At 40.1% G+C, this 10,127-nt stretch overlaps 1 protein-coding gene across 1 annotated transcript; it reads left to right on the top strand.

The window, feature by feature from the left end:
• Positions 1-2,559: 2,559 nt before the first annotated feature.
• LOC103805736 (glutamate receptor ionotropic, NMDA 3A) lies at positions 2,560-9,832 on the top strand (the record flags this gene model as incomplete). Its single annotated transcript, XM_009078397.1, has 2 exons — positions 2,560-3,164; positions 8,785-9,832. Coding segments are annotated over 2 exons (1,653 nt in total), but the record flags the coding sequence as incomplete, so codon positions are not given.
• Between the last annotated feature and the right edge of the window lie 295 nt (positions 9,833-10,127).

The following is a 10,127-nucleotide window of genomic DNA, read 5'->3' as shown; positions in this document are numbered from 1 at the left end:
GAGGACCCAAGGAAAGTTCTTTCTACTCCCATCTGCTTACAGTGAGGACAAACTAGAATTAATTTACTCGATCATCTCATAACCTCAGCAAAAAAAGCTTGTTGTGATTCAGTTTGCAGAGGCTAATTTCTTCAAATCAGCTTCCCAAACACATATATATACACAATGCTTCTCCCTGAACTAATCATGTATTTTAAGCAGCAGGCAATGTTTTCCAGCACAGAACTCAGAGATCCTGCACAAGTTAGCTTCTTAGGCATTCACTAACTTGTCCTTTACCAAAGAGTCAGTCCTCTTGTGTTTTATTGGCAGTACCTGATGTGCACTGATTGTGGGCAGAGATCCATTTAATTGGCTTATTCATGGGGAAAAAGGGCCACAGGTACCAAACCCAAGAGATAACGAGCTGAGAATATCTTCAATTACAGCGTTCCCTTTAAGCTCTGAATTTAAACTATATACCCTGAAAACAGATGATAGGTTCATGTAACTGCAGATTAACACAATGAAAGCTTGGTGCTTATAAACAGTGCACAGTTCTTCAGGTTTCTTTTGGTTTTGGGGTTTTTTTTGGCATTTCATCCCTTATATCTGTATTGGAGAGCCCAGGGTTTTATTTTAGTAAAACTGGTATAAATTGACTGATTATTGCATTATTCCAAATTCAGACTGGCATTTCTAAGAGGCAATCAAATATTAAAATTCTATTAAAATTACAGCATTTTGTATCAACTTTTGAAAGGTTTGATCCCTTATATCACACATGTTAACTACTTAAGGTGTAAGACAAGGATGAACAGACCTTAAGTGGTTAGTAGTGTAATGGATAGAAAGATAAAATCCAGATACCTGTGTAGGATAAGATATAATTTGAGGAGGCATGAATGCAGGCAAATGCTGATGTCAGGTCATAACAAAGACCTCACAAAACAGAAGATGCACTGGAACAGGCATCACATTTTTTGAGCAGACTAATGGCTGGAATCAAATGCCAGCGTAAAGTAATGTAACTTCTTTAGCAAGGCTACAATGAAGACTGTCAAGTTCTCAACTAAAAGCTGGAATGGTATGTAATGTGCTAGCTGAAAGCCTGATAGAAGCATTTTGGAAGGGCAGAGAATTATTTCTTAGCAAAGTGCCAGAAATTGCTTGGATTCTTTAGATTTTTCTTTCCTTACTAACACTGTAGATAAAATTTAACTTTATTTTTGGGACCAGGTGTTACGACCTGCCCCTGAGGTGGAGTGACTGAGGTTCTTGTTAATGGATGCCTTGGGGATTAGAGTGAAATGACACTGAATACCTTCAGGCCTACGCGTGAATGTACTGATAACCTCCCCCCGGGGAATAGCTTTAGACCTGGGCTAGTTGTGTAAGGAAGGAAATTGGCATGATAAAGAGCATTATCCCACCTCGAAGAATCTGCTTCTTCACAGCCTTTTCCCTTATCTTGCTCAAAAACCAGCTTGTTGCTAAGCAAAGGTCAGTTTGTTGTGGTCGTCCTGCGGTGGTGAGTGCACATCCCCTCTGCACCTGGGCTCTTATGCAGATCTGAGGTTTCATCACCACACACCCAAAAACTCTCCTCCTCCCGTTGGGTTGGGGGTGCAAACCTGGTCCCAGCAAAGCACCTGGTGCTTTTGCAAATGGCCAAGTGTTTGAGTTGTTAACATTTAATCTTTCAGTCTCTCACACCAGGGAAGGGGGAAGAATGAGAGTAAGGGGGGAAAATGGTTTAAATAATAAGAAAGGAAGAAATATTCACCTTCAGAGAACAGAGGAAGTAGCCTCACATCCTTACTCATTTTCTGGGAAAGGTAAAGCCAAGGGAAGTGGTGCTGGGAAACATAACAGGTTAAGTCCTGTTATATCAGCAATGACGTGGAAAGAATGAGTATGGAATGCTTATTTATCAAGTATTTTCCAGCTCAGAAACCATAGTCTGCATATTTTAGCCTCTTGTGCTTGTACTCTTGTCTTCAGTAACTTGTTCTTTACCAAAGAATCAATCTTGTCCTGTTTTATTGGCAGTATATGATGTACCTTGATCATAGACTGTGATCCATTTTGTTATATAAAAAAGCCCCCAAATACCAAAAAAATATTTTTATATATATAATGAAAAGAACTGAGGGCTTTTCTTTATTTTTCATATTGTTTATCAAAGAATTTGCAGCATCCATTTGTAAATGGGGCTGTCATAAACCAGGGCTGAACTTGAACAATAAGGACATGCCATCTCATTTGCCTGTTAGGAGCGCAGGGAAATCTTTGCTAGAGAATGCTAAAAAATCCGAAAGGACAAATGGATTGAAAGAAATACAAATTCTCGGAAACAGGCTTATTAGTGACTACTGAAGTTGAGTCAAACTCTAGCTGAGGAAGCCCATGAATCACAGGCCATTTAATCTGGGTGAGTATAAATTTTCCTGTTTCTCAGAGCTCTCCTGGTTAGCAGGTGGTTACTTGAAATTGAAAGAGTGAATAAAAATTAACAAACTCCTTAACTTTGTATCCAGTATATATCTGATCAGTTGTCTTTCATATTTTTAACTACAGAATCCCCTTCACCTGCAGATGAGTTTAGAAACCTCACTGAGTTCTGATGCTGATGTCACTTTCTCGATCCTTGCAATGAACAACTGGTATAATTTCAGCCTGATGCTATGCCAGGAGGAGTGGAACATCACAGATTTTCTCTTCCTCACACAACAGAGCTCCAAGTTCCACCTGGGATCCATTATAAACATCACAGCAAACCTCACTTCAACCAGTGACCTTCTGAACTACTTACAGTCTTATCTGGAGAGCATCAAAGAGACAACATCTACCATGGTGATGTTTGGGTGTGACATGGAGAAAACACGGAGGATTTTTGAAATAACCACACAGTTTGGTGTGATGCCTCCAGAACTTCACTGGATTATTGGGGATTCACAGAATGTAGAAGAACTGAGGACAGAAGGTTTGCCACTTGGTCTTATTGCTCATGGCAAGACAACACAGTCAGTCTTTGAGCATTACGTACAGGATGCAATGGAGTTGGTAGCGAGAGCTGTAGCAGCAGCCACCATGATCCAGCCTGAACTGGCTCTTATTCCAAGTACAATGAATTGCATGGACACAGATGAAAGGAATATCACTTCAGGGCAGTATTTGTCAAAGTAAGTTTTTCTTTTTTTTTTATTATTTTTTTCCTGTGCAAGAAAAATAATTTTCTTACCATTCTCAGCAGCTTAGCTATCATGCTGTTGACCCCCCCCATACATGTACTTGTTTCAGTATTTCCTCCTATTTCTTTACTTCCAGGCAGATAATGAAAGATAAACTTAGCCATAGTGGGAGAGTTAACCAGTTGTAGAAGACACTGCTCCAGAGAAGTAGAGATCACATAGTAAACATAGGCTAGGTTACAGATTGTGCTGTGAAAGTATCTTGTATTTCTGTTTATGCACATAAGAGGGAAAAGTCAGTGTCAATGTTGCTGAGATTTTGAGGTACCTGAGGGTATACAAAACACAGAATATTTGCACTATCAAAACAGAGAGTATAAAGATGTGTAGCCCTTGCTAGTAAGCTTCCATGGAACAGAGGTAAAAAAGAGGCACTTTGACCACCTGCTGTTGCTTCTGGTGAGAGCACTCAAGATTACAAAGTGCTCTGCTGCATGTCACTATGTTGAAGTTATTCCTAAAACAGCTTGGGGGTTCATGTCTAGAAATATTCTAGGTTTTAACATATGAGGGGGAAACTTGCATAGTTCTTTCTGAAAACAAACAAAAAGGTAACTTAAATAACTGAGTTCATCACTTACTTTACATCCAGTGACTTGCGTGTTTTTCCCCATTACACCTGGCTTTCAACCTACAGATTTTGTTGGATGAAGTTAGGGTAAAAGTGCTTGAGGCTTTTTGCATGAAGATTTTTTTTAAGAAACAGCTTCTTCTCAGATATGTCTGGACAATCATGCATTAAGAGCACTGCTCAAAACACAGTCATTTGTGACCCAGAGAGTTCCTTAGTCACTACTCATCCATAACTTAGTGGTCAAAACCTCCCAGTTTCTAAAGAGTGAAACAAGGCTTGGGAGTAAACACTGGACTGGCTTTCAATCCCTCCAGTGACTTGTGATGTAAATTTGGTCTCATTATTCTGGATATTTAAACTAGATCATACCTGAATAGTAAAAGTCAGCAAGAGGCTTCAACAAATATGCAAGGACAGTAGTTCTATGAATAAGATTTTCAAGAGTTAAGGTAGGGATAAAGGAAAAGGAAAGCAAAATTAAACCACGTAAAGGTATTCCTGAAAAATATTTCATCATCATTAGAACTATTAGCTCTTTCATGAACAGTGACTGCTGTACCTTTTGTTATAATTTGGGAGATAATATGCAATATCAGATCCCTGAAGTTTCTTGTTCCTTCATACAGGATAAGGTATTGTGGAAATGACAAAAGGATCATATGCTTAGCCTTTTTTTCCCTTGGCATTTGCTTGTGGACCCTATTAAAGGCAAAATAACATGTTAGATAAACCCTCATCCTAAATCACTGCAGCAAGACAGATACCTGATGGCCAGAACTGATGTATTTGCATCACCAGCATAACTATTAACTCTGAGTGGTACCATTAATTTCTCAGGTGTGACACACTGATGAGTAGCTTCACTGTGACCAGCCTTGTCCATCACACCAGGGCTTTTAGGCAAGTGGTGTGTGCTTCCAAAGATGAAACTTCTGTCTGGTGCTTAATTGAGTGTTTACTAGTGTGGGCGTTCTTGTGTCTGAATGAAGCCATCTGTCTTGATATGTAGCCTTGGAGCTGTGGTGAGTGGGGAAAGAGGAGGCACTGTGCATAGACCTTCACCTCCCTTCACCGCAGAGGGTGGATGAGCAGCAGCCCCACACACTGGCACAGCCAGCATCAGAGCTCTCGTTGCCAACACTGATCTCATATATTGCCTGTGCAGACATTTAAGTACACCCAGGAGCTGAATAATGATCTAGTACATGGCAAAGCATGCTTTTATCTGTGTGGATATGGATATAGATGTACAACTCCCCTGAAGATTATATTGTTGCAAGTCACCATCCGTCATTCCTCTTACAGTGAGATTGATTCACTGATCTATTCTTGCCTGCTCATGGGAACATCTTTGTTGATGGAACGAGACATTAAAATTTCAAAGCCTTGTCTTGTCTTACAGCTTTAATTAGTCTTACAGCTTTAATTAGTCTTACAGCTTTAACTCTGCTTCTTGGGTAATTTCATCAGACTGCTATTTCATAGAATCATGAAATCCTGGAATGGTTTGGATGCAAGGGATGTTAAACACCACCTCATTCCAGCACCCCTGCCATGGACAGGAACACCTGATACAAGACCAGGCTGCTCAAAGCCCCATCCAGCCTGGCCTTGAACACTTCCAGGGATGGGGCAGCCATAGCTTCTCTCAGCAACTTGTTCCAGTTCACCACCCTCATAGATAAGAATTTCTTCCTAATAGCTAACCTAACCCTGCCCTCTGTCAGTAAGAAGTCACTGCCCCTTGTCCTGCCACTGCTTGCCAATGTAAAAAGTCCCTCTCCAGCCACCCTGAAGTCCCTTTAGGTAATGGAAGGCTACTGTAAGGTCTTCCCAGAGCCTTCTCTTTTTGCTTGCTGATTCTAGTTCTTGCCTCCAGTAAGCTTCACAAGAAAAATATGAAATGACCAAGACATCAAGCTTGAAATAAAATAAAATAATTCTATTAAATCACTCCTAAATGTGCTACAAAGGCACCACTGCTGGAGAATGGTAGTACTGCCAAAGATCTAATGAGCAAACTGAAGTGACTCTAGTAAAGCTTTGATGCAGTTTTCACAGACTGTCAAGTGTAATCATCATCTCACTTGTATTGACACAGCATCAAGGAAATTCATTCAGCTGTCAGGCTCAAGGATCTGGCCCTTCAGAAATTTGTACAGACCATCTTTCTATACAAATCTCTTAGTAGTCCTACTGAAACAGTGCTGCCCAGATATTGCCAATGTGCTCATGCAATACCAAATGCTTGTAATTCCCAAAGGTTCACATTAGAGACTGCTGGCTTAAATAGTGTAGTCGGATCCTCCTATCTGTTTCCTAAAGTTATTGAGTAAGGGAGTTTTTACTTGAAGTCCCTGGCATGAATTCCACTGGTGCTACATACTGTGCTTGAATGCTTCGCAGCCACAGCTGCTTGCATATATAACAAAGTGTTGTTAAAATGTTTTTCCCACATGGTTCCCATCATTTATTTTTATTCATGTCCTGTCACTATGAAAAATATAGAACATGCAAATCAGCTGCAAAAGTAAGTCACTAACTCAATAAGGTAGTGAAGTAATACATTTAGACACTACTAAATCTCTCAGGTAACCGCTTCTAACATAACCACAGGACAGGTACAGAGGGCTCATTTCACCCTCCTGAGCACAGTTATTTCTACAGTGATGTCAGAGAACAGAGTGCATAAATTCCACTGTTCTTGTTCTACTTTCAGAGAATAAATCTAATGCATTACGTAGCTTCACCTACTCCCAAAGCATTCTGATACAGCAGGTTGTGCTGTAGTAGCAACATGGGACCAAATTTATTAGAACTTTGCAAGTTTATTCCACTGAAGATTTGTCTCCCTCAGTTTTGGCATCTTGTGGACTGCTAACAGTCTTTTACGCACAGTTCTTGAAAAAATGTAAATACAGACCCATCTACACACATGAAATGGTTTTACTGTTGCAGTCCTAGTGATGGCTTCAGCACATACATCCAGGAAGGCTTGTGAAGAAGTGGGACAATTTTTATAGAGACCGAGAGATAAAAATAAGGGAAATAAATAAAAATGAGAGAGATAAAAACCAAACATATTTATGGGTACACAAACCTTTCTTTAGTGCTTGAGATTGCTTTCTCCTATAAACTTTGTCTTGGTAGTGTTTCCATACACAAACATGGAAGTACACCATCAGCTATGAAACACCGGGTGGGAGGAAAGGGCTTGGCAAACAACGGCACGCACCACTGATTAATGAAGCTATGCTATCATTTAGCTAACACCAGACTAAATAGTAAATGGTTTAAAAAATGCTAACAACATTTATAATTTATAAACATTTATATTTCTAAACACCTATATGCATTTTTTTTCCAGGCCCAGGCTAACACATGTACAGATTTTTTTGAGATGCTTTTGAGAGTATTGTCTGTAAGATTTTTCTCCAAACTCAACCTGTTTGAAAAAGACTGCATAAGAAGAATTGTGAAGCTGGCTCAGGGAAGGCTGTCACGCACTCAAAACTGAAATATTTATTTTCATAAATTGACCTTGGCATGAGGCAAAAACTGAAAGTCCAGAGTTTAAACTGCTGAAACTCCATTCAAAATCAGCAAAAGTCAGCAAAACAAACAGTAGAGGCTGGGCAGAAGAATGCATGCACACACACTTGCAATCAATTTATCCTTTTCAAATCAATTTAAGGTTATTTTCTATCCTCTGTAACTATTGACAAACAATTAACACTACTTGAAAGTTTATGTCTTTCTTACTGAAGCTGGAAAGACGGCTATAGTCTTTATACTTCAATACTTTCATCCAATTCTCAGAACTAATGTGAGGTGTTATATTCTGCTAAAACAGCTAAATAGTCTGTATTCTTAATACCTCTTACTGAACAAAATGTGGATGACTTACCTTACAACATATTTGCACCAGTTTATCTCAGGTTTTTTTCATGGAATCACTGTACTAAGACTTACGCAGTCCCTGCAAAATGCATAGCAGCTTTCCTATTAAAAGCCTGCAGTTCAACTGGCCATGGTGCTTACACTAAAAAGGATTTTCTGCTTCTGGCACTTAATTCCTACTGAGTTCCCAGCTCCTTTATACATGTCATTTTAGCCTCTTTGATAATGACTTACTAGAAGCAGGATTTAACATGCAGGGAGGACAATTACTAGCAAACACTGCATTTCAGTACAAAGAAAATACTCAGTTTTATTAGGAGTATCTGGAATAGTAAAAGCTCAGAATTCTCAGTGCAAAATCTGCAGTGCAAAACTTGCACACTTCCAAGAGATCTGCTGCCATGACAGCATTGCACTTGTGAAAACATTCTTTTGGAATTTTTAAAAGAAACTACATGTTTTGGTGGCTTTTTGTTTTTTTAAGAATTAATACCAACTGTCCTAAAGCAACCATCTTTCTTCCCTTACTTTATTCTGAAGTGGATAGTAGTGATTTACCAATGCCAAACTTGCATTTTTGAATGCAGATTGGTTCACTTGAGAGAGCTTGAAAGCTGTTGACAGCACTTCAGTAGACCCTCTTATGTAAGCTAGATCTTACTGAGATTGTAACATTTTTCTTGGAAGGACATTTCAAACAAAATTTCCACTCTTCCATTTTCATATATATTTTTATCTAGGAGACTGACAGCAGATCTGGTAAGTTCAGCATAGAACTAACCTATGTTCCATTAATTTACAAGGCAAAGGTAACTGAGAAAATTGCTGCTCCCTTACTCGTTTTTGCTAGTGAGTAGAAAAACTATCTTTCCTGAGGAGTTTTCAGTTATATTAGATATGTAGGGGAGCATTCCCACTTACTGTAGTCATAAATTAAGTGGCTGGTTCATTGTGCCGTAAGAAGGCTGTTAATGATCCAGGTGTTCAACAGCATTCCCACCTACTCTCTTGAACATGAATCCAGTAAGTAACATGAATCAGTCTGCTTCTGATTACTCCACTTTCTCCCTCCGACAGGTTTTTAGCCAACACAACTTTTGATGGTCTCAGTGGCCGCATTAAGGTGAAGGGCTCCTCCATTGTCAGCTCAGAAAATAATTTCTTCATCTGGAATCTGCAGCATGACCCTGTCGGGAACCCAATGTGGACACGTCTGGGGAGCTGGCAAGAAGGAAAGATAATCATGGACTATGGGATATGGCCAGAACAGGCACAGAGACATAAAAGTCACTTACAACACCCCACCCGGCTGCACCTCAGGGTGGTGACTCTGATTGAGCATCCATTCGTGTTTACAAGAGATGTAGATGATGAAGGTCTTTGCCCAGCAGGGCAGCTGTGCCTGGACCCACTGACCAATGATTCAGGTGTGCTGGATAACCTGTTTGAAACCCTCCAAGGGGGGAACAACACTTTTCCCATTGGACTGAAGAAGTGCTGCTATGGCTACTGCATTGACCTGCTGGAGAAGCTAGCTGAGGATATGAATTTTGATTTTGACTTGTACATTGTTGGGGATGGAAAATACGGAGCCTGGAAGAATGGCCACTGGACAGGGCTGGTGGGAGACCTTCTTGCTGGGACAGCTCACATGGCAGTGACATCATTCAGTATCAACACTGCCCGCAGTCAAGTGATTGATTTCACCAGCCCTTTCTTTTCAACCAGCTTGGGCATCTTGGTGAGGACCAAAGACACTGCAGCTCCTATTGGAGCCTTTATGTGGCCACTTCACTGGACTATGTGGCTGGGGATATTTGTTGCTTTGCACATCACCGCTATATTCCTCACTTTGTATGAGTGGAAAAGTCCTTTTGGAATGACCCCTAAAGGAAGGAACAGGAACAAAGTCTTCTCTTTCTCCTCTGCCCTGAATGTCTGCTATGCGATCCTGTTTGGAAGAACAGCTGCCATCAAACCTCCCAAGTGCTGGACTGGAAGGTTTTTAATGAATCTTTGGGCTATTTTCTGCCTGTTTTGTTTGTCCACTTACACAGCCAACCTAGCTGCTGTCATGGTAGGAGAGAAGATCTATGAAGAGCTTTCTGGAATACATGACCCAAAGGTAAAGCATGTCAGTTATTATTAAAACAACCTTTTCTTCATTCCACTCAGAATTCACTGCTGCATAATTTATGGTTTCTAATAAAATCAGAAAGCAATCCATGTGGAAAACAAGAGTTGCACTACAACTAGTTATCACCTAATGACATTTCAGTAGGAAAGTTCAGCAAGAGAGAACCTTTAAACATTCACAGAAGTGTAGGGGGGATGATTTCAAAGCTTGAGTGTAAGGAGAAAGATGAAGTATTTTGGTGTTGCCTATTGCAGAGAAGAAAAGTGGCTTCCGCGTGCAGATT

Source organism: Acanthisitta chloris, unplaced genomic scaffold (assembly GCF_000695815.1).
Source record: "Acanthisitta chloris isolate BGI_N310 unplaced genomic scaffold, ASM69581v1 scaffold14697, whole genome shotgun sequence".
Classification (NCBI taxonomy): Eukaryota; Metazoa; Chordata; class Aves; order Passeriformes; family Acanthisittidae; genus Acanthisitta; species Acanthisitta chloris.
The sequence above is the reverse complement of the archived record's forward strand: the minus strand, read 5'-3'. Positions and strand labels throughout refer to the sequence as shown.